The following is a 14,528-nucleotide window of genomic DNA, read 5'->3' on the forward strand; positions in this document are numbered from 1 at the left end:
AAAGCTGTGTACAGTCCTTTCACTCCTAATTTGTTTTCTTTAGCAGCCAGCTCTTTGCAGCTTAAATAACATTATTGCACTCAGGGGATTTGAAGCTTGGCTGAATGATGGCGTCTTCTGAATATGAAGTTTATATATGAATTAGGAATGTTCTCCCATTTCTTATGTTCCCAAGTTTTGCTATTCCATGGTTAAAAAGACTATTCAAGAAACTGACCAGTCCTTTTGAAGGTATTTGAACAGTTGTCACTCCATTTTTCATGTATGTGTACAAAAGCATATCTGAAGGCAAGAGGCAAAAACATGGGTGTTTTGTTCAGGATGTGACTTCTGCAGAGCCCCTGAAGGAAAACATGAAATCTTACACAAGTAAAGGTGCCCCAAAGACTTAAATCAATGATGGCTGGTAAATTCAGTTGGCAACTAATGTTGCGTGTCTTATTTTGGTGCTTGTTTTAAATTTTGTAGCCAAGCTTTTTTAGACTTATGTGGTTTTTAATGCTTATTATGTGAGGATATACAGCAGACAACATTTGAAAGTCTTCTGCTTATTTGCCTTGTCCTTGAAGTTGCCTGTTCGTAGGCGGGCTGTACCGTGTAGCAGCTTTGTGAATTGCTGTCAGTGTCCCTTCCCCAGTGTGTGAGCACTGCCCCAGGCCTGTGTGGTAAAGCTCCTTTCCCTGCCTTAGACGGCCCTCATTCCGCAGGCTGGCGGGAGCACATGGAGCGACGGCGGAGGTTCGAGTTTGATTTCCGGGACCGAGACGACGAGCGGGGCTATCGCCGCGTGCGCTGCGGCAGCGGCAGCATGGACGACGACAGGGACAGTCTCCCTGAGTGGTGCTTGGAGGATGCAGAGGAGGAGATGGGCACCTTTGACTCCTCTGGAGCGTTTCTCTCTTTAAAGGTGAAAAGCTGCTTTGGGCCCTTGGGTCGCTCGGTGCAAATGTCCTGTGGTGTCAGGTGGGTTATGGATGATTGCGTTGACTTTGCAGAAAGTGCAGAAGGAGCCAATACCAGAGGAACAGGAGATGGACTTCAGGCCTGTGGAGGAAGGGGAGGAAAGGTCTGATTCTGAAGGGAGCCACAATGAAGAAGCCAAAGATCATGAAAAGACCAAGAAGGAGGGGGAGAAAACAGAAAGAATAGTGGCAGGTAGGGGGGACTTCTCCTGCAACTGTCAGTGTAGAATTTCTGTTAACTCAGTTACTTAGACCTGTGCCTTGTTGCAGAAGCAGTGGAAGAAGCAGCTCAGGCATCATCTCCAGCTGCCAGGTCAGACACCCCACCGAAATCCCAGCCTCCAGACCCACTGCAGACAAATCTTTTTGAAAGGAAGGAAGAGTCTGTGCCAGAAAGAACAGAAAAAACAGAAGATAAAGAGAATCGAGTGGAGAATACACTGTCAGCCAAAATGTCCAACAGAGGGGAAGGTAATAAACCTGACAGATAAATTTAGTAAGTTTCCATTACTCACTGTGAATAATCCTGGCCCCTTAAAAGAGGCAAGGACTGGTGATGGAAAGCCAGATTCACCAACTGGTCTATAAATACAGGATTTGTTGGATATGCCATCTCAAATGCTTGCAGTGCACTGATACCTCACACTGAAATGCAGTCCAGAGAAACATCAGCCAGTTGTGGATGTGCCTCTCTGTGGTACAGCAGAATAGTCTGGACAAATGTACGTGGCCAGGAAATGGGACATGCTCAGAAGTGCTGAGTTCTGCACTGATAGAGCTAAACTGTTTGTTCCTTGAAGTGAGGCTGCTTACCTGTGCTCTAAGCAGTACATTCAGGAAGATATGAAAATACTCATGCTTTGGTGCTAAATTTGAGCACCAAATTAAATTTGAATATTCTCTGCATTAAGTTCTTAAGAGTAATTGTCATTTATGTTAAAGATAATGGACTAACTTAAACATTTTTCTTTAGATTTGGCTTCTCTTGCTCAACCTTTGCCACAGATTTCTGTAGACACAGCTGCTTCTGCTCATCTTTCTCCTCCTGTTTCCAATTCAAATCCTGCTCTGCGGCCTGTTCAAACACCTGTCACAGCTGCTCCAGGCATGGGCAACATTCCCACTGATCCAGATGATGAAGAGGGCCTCAAACACCTAGAGCAGGTAAAATTTCTCTAATTCCTTTGTTGTTGACAGTCTTGAGACTGGAGGAATGTGGAATGCAGCAAATATTTGAAGCCCATAAAATCAGAAATGCAGCTAAAACTTTACACTCCACAATGTATACTGAAAGCTGCTTCTCTCTGGTTTGTTTCTGCAAATAATTCAAGCTGTTGTATTTTTCTATGCTATACCCAGTTTAAAGAGCTAGAGACCATCATGCTTATGATCACTGTTAAGTAGCATTTTGATTTGCCTTGAGAAATTATATATATGTCTGTTAAAATCCCCAGACAAACCATCAAACAAAAACCCTACCAAAATTCTGTAAGTGAATCACAACACTGTGTTGATGGAACTGTAGTGACTGCTGAGATGGAGAACCTTCTTTGTGCTCATGCTCTCATGCCTTTTTTTTTTTTTCTGTGATACTGCATGGGACCTCCTTGGCAAGTTGCTCTAAAGCTTTTTGTAAGCAGGAGAATTGTGCTTGCTCAGGATTCTGCCTGACAGGTGTGGCAGACAGAGCTCCAGGTTTGTGTAGCCATCACTCCTGTCCTGGGGCTGCCTGTCATTCCCAGTACACTCTGGAGCACTGGGTAGCACAAGGTTGGTTGTGTTTGGTGCACTCATTTCCAAATCTCTAAGCCCTCATCTAACTCTTGTATTTCTTGCCGGTTTTGATGTCTCTTGCAGCAAGCAGAAAAAATGGTGGCATATCTGCAGGACAGTGCCCTTGATGATGAAAGACTAGCAGCAAAAATCCAAGAGCACAGAGCAAAGGGTTCCTCTATGCCCCTGTTTCACGAAGCCATGCAGAAGTGGTACTACAAAGATCCACAAGGAGAAATTCAGGGTAGGTCTGTGCCATTTACACTTCCTCTTTTGTTTCACAGAATTGTTAGAGTTCTTCACAGAATTACCACCAACAGATGCTGAAGCTTCTTTTTACAAAAGCAGCACAGGGAATTTACCATTCTAGAGCTAGGTTTTGAAAATATCTTCGACCCATCACTGCCCCCATGAGCTCAGCAGGCTGAACGTCCAGAACTGTGCTTTATCAGGGCTGAGGTTTGCCATGACTTCATGTTCCTGTAAATTAGGTTAGACTAAAACCTGTTTCACATACCATTAGTTACTCAGATGTCCAGATAACAGTGGAAACAAACAAGGAATGTGACCACTCAAGTAGCTGTAAAGAATCCACAAGAAGCCTTGAAATCAGCCTGAAGACGTGGAATAGTCAGGGAGGGCAAAGAGGAGTCAAGTTTCCAGCAGCCAGTGCAGAATCTCAGTTTAAATTGCACTTGCAGCCACTGCTTTGTTAGTTCATCTAATAGATAGGAACCGCTCCCTGCTTTCAGTTTTTGCTTAAGAATGTTTTTTGTAAATAAGATTTGAAGCAGGCCTTTCATATTTCTTAACTTTCATGACTTGCACCTTTGCTTTCAGAAGGTACATTTCTTTTGGAGGTCCTAGGGCTTGGTTTAGCAGCTGCTTATCTGCTTCCCAAAAGTGCAGTTAAACAGTGAATTCCTTCCTTGCTGGACTTCACACTGTGTAGTGGGAATGACTTCTCAGCTGTGAGCACCAGATAGGATTGGTGGGGATGTTGTTTGTGGGGTCTGTGTCAATCTCTTGTCTGCAGGTATTGCACGTCTTTAGGGTTTTTTTCATCTCTTTTAAGTTTAAAGAATGTTAACCATCAAGTGCTTTTATTTGCTCAGTGTATGTCAGTCACTGCTCAGTGTTTATTGGTGGGTGACAATCTAAATATTTTTATTGTAGGATTAAGTACTTCAATGTGACATCAAGAAGCAAACACTGCCAATTAATTTTTCTTTTCTTGGGATAACCTCTTGTGGTTTCATATTCTCGAGGAGGAATTGCCTTCTAGAGAAGCTCCTTACAGAGAAGGCAATGGTTACTGAATGTTCCTACTTTTCAGAAGATGTCTTGCAGAACTTATTTATGTGGTTCTTACTTGGTTAAATAATATTTTTATACTGGTTTTCTATGTATTTGAATATTTAAAGTTAATATAGGAACCCTCCTTTGAAAGGCATGACTGAAATCTTTCTTAGAAAAAAGAGAAGGAAAAATGTAGAAAGAAACTTGATCCTCATTATCTTAAAAAATGTACTTGTGTACAACATGAGGATTCCTCTGTTTGAAGGCAGGAGTTGAGGCAGGCTAAGATTGTTCAATTGTCTGTGCAGTGCAGTGGGGAAGGCAGCACTGGTGGTTTGAGCAGTGTCAGGCAGCAGGTACTGCTGAGCTCCAGGGTGGAAGCTGTGAGCCTGAAGCAGTAAGTGCTGCTGGAGGGCAGCAGGGGGGTTAGCAGCACCAAGCCCCACACCCTGGTGGCTGCTTGGCTTTCACCCCAGAGCTGGCCTGTCTCCCTCCAAGGCAAGGTGAAAGCCATCAGGCACTTTTCCTGAGGCTGTGGGGCAGTGCTGTAGCCCCTGTGCAGGTGTGCATGGACACTCCAGCCTTGGATGAGCAGTGTCCCCACGAGTGGGTGAGGCAGACAGCAATCAATGCCTGCTGCTGGGCACTGTGTGACCACAGCCGGCTCCTTGTTCCCAACGTGCTGAACCTGGCCTTCTTCCCTTTCCCCACAACGTGTGTTGGCTGATGTCATTTCAGGTCCATTCAGTAATCAGGAGATGGCAGAGTGGTTCCAGGCTGGATACTTCACAATGTCACTGTTGGTGAAGAGAGCCTGTGATGAGACTTTCCAGCCACTTGGAGACATCATGAAAATGTGGGGCAGGGTTCCCTTCACTCCAGGCCCAGCACCACTTCCACATCTGGTAATTATGTGACAGTTACAGTATTGAAATATTCCTCTAACAACTGGGAATTGAATTTAGGTGTCATCTACTCTGTCTTGGAATTGCAGGTGTTCCAAGCACCAAAGCTGAACTTGGTGTTAGATTACTTTTGCAAGAGTAGAACAGACATGTAATTTAAAAATGCTTGGTGTGGCTGGCAGGCTGGGTACTGTGATATATAAAGGTGCTGTGCATTTCACAGGCTTTGTAAATCTTGATGTCTAGGTATTTTTCTATTTTTGTTTTTTTTTCTGGTAAAAATACAACTTCTACATTGCTTGCATTTGCAATCTACTACTCTTTGTATATATGTTATTGAAAAAGAATGTTTTATCTCTGAACACAGGGTGAGCTGGACCAGGAGCGACTGACTAGACAACAAGAGTTGGCTCTAATCCAAATGCAGCACCTGCAGTATCAGCATCTTCTAATACAGTAAGACCTCTTGTCCCAGAGATCTTCCAGTGGCTGTGTTCTATTTTGTGTTTTTAGTCATCTGGAGAGTCAGTGGGGCTGGGAGTGCTTCACCTCCAACAGCAATAGCTGCTTCCACAAACACTGGAGATGTTTCTAGTGCACAGGATTAGGGCAGTTTATCTGCCTCAGGCACTTTTCAGAATCCTTTCCAGTGTCACACATAGATTTTGGTGAGACTTGCTTTATAGGTAGCTGTTAGGGACCTGAATCCCAGGTGTCCTAGTAATGACCTTCAGATGTTTTGATGTCAGGAGAAGGCTACACATCTTTGGATCTGGAGATGAGAAGGTGGAACTTACCTTTGGTCTGCTTGCTCAGCTCTTTGAAGATCAATGAAAGGTCCTGCTGGGCAAAGCGGTTTGAAATCCATTTTCCCAAAGCTGTCAGTTGTTTGGTTATGGCCAGCTCCTGACAGCTTGAAGGAAAGAAAGCAGTCAGACTGCTTTTTCAGGGGATCCTGAAAGCATGTGTCATGACTATAGTTTTTCAGTACTGATTGTCAGCTCATGATTGAATGAGGCAAGAGCCTGCTCCTGTGCTAGGCAATGCTGTGACATACTGGGGAAGAGACTGATTGCAGGTGGGCAGTGATCAAGCCAGACTAATTTGAGCTAAAATTATGGAATTTAGACAAAAAAGGAAGTAGTGTTGCACAACTTATAAGAAAAACATGAGGCAGTAATAGCCAGGTGACATAGCTGAGGGTGAAGAGAAGTCTGGTTCTGCTTATGTGAGCCAACTGGCTATATTCTTGTATTTTGATTCTTGCCAAGCTCCTGTTCTGTGGTTTCCTTTAGTATTTAGTATGTACATTATATATGTCAGTGGGCATTAGTCTTAGGGCATAAATCTGCCTGCAGCTTGGGCATAAGTGAACAAATACCATTTATCTGCTTCTCTTTTGAAGACAACAGTATGCACAGATGCTGGCTCAGCAGCAGAAGGCAGCCCTCTCATCCCAGCAGCAGCAGCAGCTTGCTATTCTCCTTCAACAGTTCCAGGCCCTGAAGATGAGGTGAGCTAGCCCAGACTTGAACTGAATTCTGTTCTTCCTGTGCTCTAGTTTGTGTATAACAATAATTACATTGTGTCAGCTGTTTGCCCTAGTTAAGTTTTCTCATATTTTAGGATTATGTGTGTTAAAGATAGTAATGAATATAAGTATGTTTCAGAATAATAGGAAACAGTTTCAGAATATGGAGTACTTCATTATATATGTAATCTTTGCCTCAGAGTGATTATGGAAATGAGGAGATGAATTGTACCTGTCTGACAGATATGTTGTGCTGGTCACCGAGGAGCTTTGCCAGTTCTGCAGTACTGGGGGCTTGTTCCTCAAACTGGCCTCTAAGCAACAAATGCAAAACTGTAGCTTAGCCCTTGACTTAGCAGGGGTGAGATCAGCAAGAACTCTGCAAACAACTACTGTTGTCCACATCATATTTTTGTTTTGAATAGAGGTGTGGAAGGAAAGCAGTATGTTACAAGTTACTGAATCTCATACGTGTTGAGAGCACTCCTCTCCCTGGAAGTGGCGTGTTGACTCTTCCTGTTGGTATTACAGAATATCTGAACAGAACATGATGCCACCTGTCACAAGGTCTGTGTCAGTGCCGGACACTGGCTCAATATGGGAACTTCAGTCAGCTTCACAGCCTACAGGTAAGGTGCTTAGCCTGGGTCAGGTCTCTTGGGAAAAGTCCACGTGTAAAGAATCAGCATCTTTGAGATGATCCCTCACTTTTTGACACAAAGGGAAATTATTTCTGTATCATGATGTTCAGCTGGATTAGCCTACTTTGCCTGGCAGTAGAAATTCCATTTGAGAGCAGTGAAGAATATGGTAATTTTTCCAGTGGTTATGGAAGTCTTGATCTGAAGGGATCTCTAAGGGTGTTCTGCTCTGGTGGGAGGAGCTGGAATAGCTGGTTTTTTTGTGGAACTTCAGGGGAATCCCAGCCTTCCTTCAGTCACACACTGGCCTTGTTATCCAGGAGGATAAGGTTGCCCTCTACTGACTAAAGCAAAAGTGTTAACATGATTTTGGTTCCTAAAACATAGTAACAGCATACACAAGATTCTCCCCTTTCAGTTATGTGTTGTTCATGTGCTTATTTTTACTTGTCAATGTTTGTTTTCTTCACTGTCTAGTCTGGGAAGGAAGCAGTGTCTGGGATCTGCCCATTGATACTGCAGCTCAGGGACCAGCTCTAGAACAACTTCAGCAGCTCGAGAAGGCCAAGGCTGCAAAGGTCAGAAACTGTTTTATACTGTAAGAAGTTGGAATTGCTCTTCTGCAATGTAATTGTGATTCTTGAGCCAATGGAAGACTCAGCTCTTGAATGGATGATTTTGACTAGATTTTCATGGAAAACACCATAAAGAGAATAGGGGTTATAAAAACAAGTTATGAAATCCTTGTTGACAGCTGTTTGGAAACCATTGCTGTGGAGGTACTACTGACCTCTGAAATAGTGTTTGTGTTCTACATTTGTGATTAAAACCTCTTCACTAGCCACCTGTTTTAAAATGTGATCATCATGAGCTGTCAGGCCAAACCCTGAGTTGAGACCAAGTAGTTGTGCTCCTAATCCTCGTGATTTTCACCCAGACTGGTTTGGGGAATCATGAGTCCTATTTTCTATGGTTATTCTACATGTACTGTAGTACTAAATTTTTTGTGAGTTTGAACCTCTATCATTCTGTACATTTCCTGAAAATTACTGTTTTATGATAACTGCGAAGCAGCTCAATACTCACTTCTAAAGTCAGAGGGTATTTTGAGGAGCTGATGTAGAAAGACTGACTGGAAAACTGGTGTTTGTTACAAACAGAAATTGTCCAAAAGTGTTCTGGACTGTTTCAGGAATCTGACCTCAGTAGGCAGCCAGCTGATAGGTAAAATTGCAATTAAGGGAGAACATCTGCTAGAGGCTTCATCTATTAAGCTGTTCCTATATTGTCAGCAGAGTTGCCCTAAGAAATGGTGTAGGAATACGTTACCTGCATCTGAGTATAGTTTTATGTGAATTGTAGCTAGAGCAAGAGAGGAGAGAAGTGGAAATGAGGGCCAAACGAGAGGAAGAGGAGAGGAAAAGGCAGGAGGAGCTTCGGAGGCAACAAGAAGAGCTACTTAGGAGGCAGCAGGAAGATGAGAGGAAACGACGGGAAGAAGAAGAACTGGCCCGCAGGAAGCAAGTGAGTTTCCCCAATGTAGTTAATCTCTAATTAATTATAATCATTTATAAAACTCACTTTAAGAATCCTGTGGGGTCTAAGTAATCTTTGGTAGGTGTGTATGAAGACAGTTTTAATATTTTTCATGTGAGTATATTATGATTCTTCCATTATTGATTTTTTTTTTAAGAGCCCAACCTTCAATCTGAGACATGGGCTTGATGGTTCACTTTAAGATAGGTTTCTGTTGGTGAGAACAGGGCCTTTATTCCATGTGGAATATTCCCTCTCAACTTCTTAATGTCAATGTTAGACTTTAGTTAGTTACCCAGTTACTGCATGTTTTCATCTTTATTTCCCATTTATGCAGTCAAGTGTTTTATGAAGATAAGTTCTGGAGTAGATACAGCTTGAGCAACTGTTTCAAATGAATAAGAGGTAGAGGGCTATAGGTGGACAAAAAGTGGTGTGACATTCAGCTTATTTTTCCCCTGTTCTTTTTTTTAACCTAGTAAATTTTTTTTTAATAAATTATTATCTGGGTAATAGAGTCTGTCAGCTTTTTTACTTGAGTTGATACTTGGGAAAGGAAGGGATGTAGTTTGATCAAGCATATTTCTTAAAAAGAGTTGTGTGATCAGTGTTGCAGTAGGGGAATGAATGTAGGAATTGTACATTCTTAATCATCCAGGAATACACAATGGAGACATTACTGGTTTGGCATGTCTAGCATTTACTTCTGAATTCTGTATGGAAGAAAATGTAGCTATTCCTTAAGTGTTGCAGGAGGGAAAGACAGTAAAAGTTGAAGTTTTCACTTTGCATGTGAAGGATAAGGGCAAGCACAAGGCTGAGCTTATTCACTAGGGAGTTAGTAAATATCCTGAAAAGTACCACATGAATTATAGGCAAAAATACTAAATAATTCTGTCCTTTATAATATTTCTTACAAGCTTAGGTAGGCAGCTGTAAAGCATGTTCCTGCTTTAAGGATCAGACACTTCTGAGGAAGCCTCTAGAATCTCTAGATTTGTTTGGAAGATCATTGTAGATCTCTCTTCACTCAGGGTTTGGGTTTTGTCACAGAAGGTATATTTTAATTGGTACAGTATAATACATAGACAATTTCATGGTATCTTTTGGAATCAAGTCTGCAAATAAATGGCTCCTTGCTTTAGTGTATCTGTTTTGTATGCAGGAAGTCATTATGCTGTACAGAAAAGCATCCTCCACTTGAGGTCAAACTAACACTGAAGCAATAATGTACTCAAAAGTTTAACTTTTGAGATTCATTGCTTTAGATCTGGTTCAATAACAAGAACACATTTTTCAGCTGATAACTCAATTTGTGTCATTTGTGCTGGCTTCAAGTAGACTGGGATTGTTTCTTTTCACTAACAGTTTTGCCTCTGTGTATAACAATGTCTGTTAAATTCCAAAGTTTTGTTGTCCACTTTGGATTTGTACAGTAAACAGTCTGACTCTCCTGTTCTGAGATGCCATGGGAAATAACTATTTACATGAAGGAAGCAGAACGGGGTTGAAAGCAGTAACAGCAAGTATCTTAGTTCATTACCAATGCAATAATTGCCACAATGCTTAATTCTGAGCAGTAATGTCTTGAAAAGGTAACAAAGAGTTGAAGCACTTCTCTGGAAAGAGAAAATAACATTGTATTCTGTATTAAAAAAAGGAAACTGGTCATTATTTGAATCTAACTTCTGTACTAAAAGGCATTATAGACTCAGGGATGAACTGATTTATTAGCATGGATTTATGCAGAGGAGATGATGCTTAACAAATTTGATTAACTTCTTTTGAGGAGATGACAGTGAGAGCTGAGAGGGGTGAAGCAGTAGACTTAATCTGCCTGGACTTCAGGAAGGCTTTTGATGTAATACTGCATAAAAGACTAGTATATAAGGTTAGTAAATATGCTGTTGATGGTGAATTCTAAATAAAAAAAAAAACCTAATAGAAGTTCAATTCTGTAGGTTGAAATGTCATACCAAATGTTGAATTCAGTTCTGTTCACAGTTTTCATCAATTACTTTGCACTGTAGAATTGAAAACAGTAATGCCCAGCTTGTGTAGCTCCTGTATTTTGTTTTTGTCTCTGGTCTGGTATCTTCTATTTTGTAATAATTGATTGCTTTCAGGAACAAAATTTGAGGTTTAATAACCAGTTAATAATTGTTTTCTCTGAATTACTTCTTTAGTTCTCCCTTTAAAATACCTGTTTCAAAGAGGAGAACAAAAAGATTTGTGAGCCTTAGTAACACAGACAAGCAGAATTGCAGTTGTCACCGACTGCAAAAAATTCTCTATTTCATTTAAAAATCCAGAGTCTATTGAACTGGGGATTGCTGCATAAGGATTTTTTTGTAAGATGACAGATATTTTAAAAGATGTGAAATAAGCTTTCTATACAGCAAGATGTGTGAAAACAATTACTAAGAAAGATGCTAAAGAACATTGGGAATGTCTTGGAGCAGATATCTACAAACATGGGAACACTAAAAACCAAAGGATTGATTGTTTCCCATACCTGTCAGTGGCAGAAAGCTGGAGGGCTTTGAGTGGTTTCGGTCACATGCTCAAACAAAAACATCAAATAATGAGATACAGAAATAAATATTAAGACAACATCTTTCTAGCTGTGAAGAGCCAGAAAAAAAGGCTGTGTTTCCCAGCTTTTCATCTCTTACAGGGTTTTTTGTGTCAGTAAAACACTGTTCATCTTTAGTTCTGTAGGGGAGAGAAGTCTTTTACTCATGTCATTCAACAGTGTCTCTCCTTGCCTGAGCAAGGAGATCTGTTCAGCTTTTTTAATGGCACTTCTAGCCTTGTTTCCCAAGGGGGGAGGAGGGCAGGGCTGTCACTGAAGGGTTGTCCCACAGGAGGGCTCGGTGACTTTGCTCATCTCTCCCAGGTACCATGTGCTGTGTCAGTGAGAGCCCCCAGAGTGGCTGGCACTGAGCACTCCTGAGCTGAGATCCTGCTCTGGGGTCTCCAGGCAAACAAAAAACACTGACACCTTCAGCCTACTCAGCAGCCTTTTCAATAAAAGCAGAAGTTTTCCAGAACTTGTACTGGGGACACTTGATTATTGTGACTTGATTGCATGTGTCCAGTTAATATAGTTAAAGGCCCAAATTTCAAAAATGGTTCAGGTGCTATGTCTTGCACTTGAAGCTGATTTGATTAATGAGAAAATGAATCACAGGCTATTGTTCTATGTCTAGTTAGTGAAAAAAAACACTTACTGCACTTACATCTAGCACCAAACCACTTATATGACATTCAGGAATATGAGTGAATTGTTGGCTTGCAGCCAGCACCTGTTCAGTGCCATGGGATTACTTAGAAAAGATCTTCTGTCTACTGACAGTTTTGTTGTAGGCATCTGAAATTCATTGTCAGAGAAAAACCCAGGGCAGTGGTTCAGGGAGCTGTAGTGAGTTTATCTGTGCTGTCTGTACATGAAGCTTTGGTGTCAGATTGGATAAAAGGGTCTTAATTTTCACAATTGACTTCCTTGATTTACCAGAGTTTACATCTGTGCTGCACAATTAATCCCCACTCATCCTATGAATAATGTATTGCTTATTAAAAACTTGCAGGAGTGTGATTGTGGTTGTGGCCATTTTTAAAGGGAAATACAAAATTCAAAAGCTTAAAAAGGTTCTGGTCCAAAAATTAAGATCTTTGGGTTGAACTGGTAGGGTAAGTCAGACAACAGGAGGGGTGAAAAAGGAGGGTGGCCTTAACTCAGTTGCTGAACATCACAGGTCAGAAAAGGCTGAAAAAACGACAGCTTTTTTATGCAAGGGAAAGTCAGAACTGGTGGACGAGGTCCCCAGGTGGAATCCCATTTAACAGTATACAGGAGCCTACTTGTCCCCTATTCCTCAAAAAAAACTGAAATAGCAGAATGGAAAAATGTCCATTTACGTTGATAGGAAAGGGTGCTAATATTTAATTTTTAAGTTAAGTAAACAATTTTAGTACTTGAAAAACAGAATATATAAGTTATTGGAAATTATTTAAATAATTTAGGGATAATCCAAAATCAAAGTCCCTAAGAGATCTCTTATTACCCATAATTTAAATAGTATAGGGAGAGCCCAGTCGAAGCCCTTGAGACTTCAAAAGTAACTGTCCTTAAGTGCACTGGGCTGCATCTGATTCTTTCTGGTGTCTGCAGATGTGTTTGAGTTTTGTAGTGCTCTCGAACAGTCACTATTCAGAAACTCCTGTAAGTAGGAAAAGCTTCCAACTTACAGCTGACAGCCCCCCCAGAAGGAGTTAATGATACCCACACTTTGAAATATTTATAGATCTAATGTTCAACTGTTAGTGCTACATAGTGAAAAGAGGAGTCTCACCTTTTGTTGTCATTCTCAATGCCATTATTTTTAAAACCAAAGATGAGCAATTAATGTCTTCTGGTTTTCATTAAAATAATTGATGTAGGAGATGCGCATTGCATCAGAACTACACGTGGGGTTGTTGTGCTTAATGCACTGTTTTGGTAGAGCTTAGTTTGGAGCTAGGGAGCTTTTCTTGAGGCTGCTTATTTGGCCAGACAATGCTGTGATCTGTGTTCTGATGTTGTCTGTTGATAAAATGGCATTTATAGACTGACATTTTGTTCCCAACTCCAGGAGGAGGCCCTCAGGCGACAACGGGAGCAGGAAATTGCACTAAGGCGGCAGCGGGAGGAGGAGGAGAGGCAACAACAGGAGGAAGCACTTAGGAGATTGGAGGAGAGAAGAAGAGAGGAGGAGGAAAGGCGTCAGCGAGAGGAGTTAATTCGTAAACAGGTGAAAAATGACAAAAGGGACCTCTTCTGTTTAATTATGGAGGTTTGCAACAACAAACAGGCTTTGAAATTTGCAGCAGTGCTTGAGAGATCAAAACTGTTTTTGTCAAAGAAAGCAGAGCTTGCAGAGAGTATCAAATGGAGTGAAAAAAGCTTGTTTACCTGTATCCTGACTTCAGACAAAACCAGAATCTAATATACCCTTAGTAAAGAGATTTGGGGTGGGAGGAGTGAATGTTGTCCCTTCAAATTTAGCATTAAGAATGGCTTTGCAGCACAGTGTTTGTACTCCTTTCTGAGGCAGAGTACAGTATCAGAATAACTGTTTGTTTTGAATTAGCTCTCTCTGGCCTTTACTTTGTTATCTTCAGTATCATCTGAATTGGTCAGTTTTGGCAATTTTTCTGTGCAATGCCAAGTCTGTATACACTACCAGAGTTTCAACTTTTTTTTTCTTTCCTTTTTGTTCTTATTAACAGGATTTTTTTCTCCTTGGGGTCAGTATTAGAAGTCCCTATTGGGGAACTTAAGCTTCCAGTCCCCTAATTGATACTCTCTCAGTCCCTTGGTCAAACTAATTGGCTTCACATTAATTTCCAAGTCCATTTCAGAATTTACAGTTAGTATTTAAAAATGCCTTTTCAGGGTCTTCCCTTTTAAGATGTCCATCACCATTTCTGTAATTTGTTAGCAGAAGTGTCTTCTCTGGAACTGTGCTGTTGAGTAACAACAGTAAATATCTCAGTCTTTTTCACCTGTCTATTCTTTCCTGTTATTTCTGCCAAGTTTTATTCCACTGAAAATGTGGTGGTACTGTAAGTAGTATAAGCAGGCAGAAGCTCAGACTGAAAGGTGTGTAACTACTCAAAGGAAAGTAATAAGAAATGAGCTGGTGTGAATTATGGAGATGCCATTCTCTTCCAAGTTCTTTGGTGGAGCAACATTTGTTTTTAGGAAATATAAAATATATTACTGAGAAATGTAAAGGTAAATGAACAGCACAGACATCACAGATTACAAATCACAGAATTACAAGGTTGGAACAGACCTTCAAGATCGAGTCCAACCCATTCCCTGACACCTCAGCTC

At 41.1% G+C, this 14,528-nt stretch overlaps 1 protein-coding gene across 10 annotated transcripts in view; it reads left to right on the forward strand.

The window, feature by feature from the left end:
• The window catches only part of GIGYF2 (GRB10 interacting GYF protein 2), a 76,802-nt gene that overhangs the window by 54,390 nt on the left and 7,884 nt on the right, over positions 1-14,528 (forward strand). For 6 of the 10 annotated variants that reach the window (XM_064720646.1, XM_064720643.1, XM_064720647.1 and 3 more), the window contains 13 exons: positions 690-907; positions 996-1,155; positions 1,233-1,433; positions 1,936-2,126; positions 2,820-2,979; positions 4,773-4,939; positions 5,307-5,395; positions 6,345-6,452; positions 7,002-7,099; positions 7,589-7,689; positions 8,474-8,635; positions 10,437-10,538; positions 13,282-13,440. In XM_064720646.1, coding sequence (XP_064576716.1) covers positions 690-907; positions 996-1,155; positions 1,233-1,433; positions 1,936-2,126; positions 2,820-2,979; positions 4,773-4,939; positions 5,307-5,395; positions 6,345-6,452; positions 7,002-7,099; positions 7,589-7,689; positions 8,474-8,635; positions 10,437-10,538; positions 13,282-13,440 — 1,916 coding nt within the window. The remainder of the gene's footprint in view (positions 1-689; positions 908-995; positions 1,156-1,232; positions 1,434-1,935; positions 2,127-2,819; positions 2,980-4,772; positions 4,940-5,306; positions 5,396-6,344; positions 6,453-7,001; positions 7,100-7,588; positions 7,690-8,473; positions 8,636-10,436; positions 10,539-13,281; positions 13,441-14,528) is intronic. The other 4 variants (XM_064720648.1, XM_064720649.1, XM_064720650.1 and 1 more) reach the window with 4 other exon arrangements.

Source organism: Zonotrichia leucophrys, chromosome 9 (genome assembly GCF_028769735.1).
Source record: "Zonotrichia leucophrys gambelii isolate GWCS_2022_RI chromosome 9, RI_Zleu_2.0, whole genome shotgun sequence".
Classification (NCBI taxonomy): Eukaryota; Metazoa; Chordata; class Aves; order Passeriformes; family Passerellidae; genus Zonotrichia; species Zonotrichia leucophrys.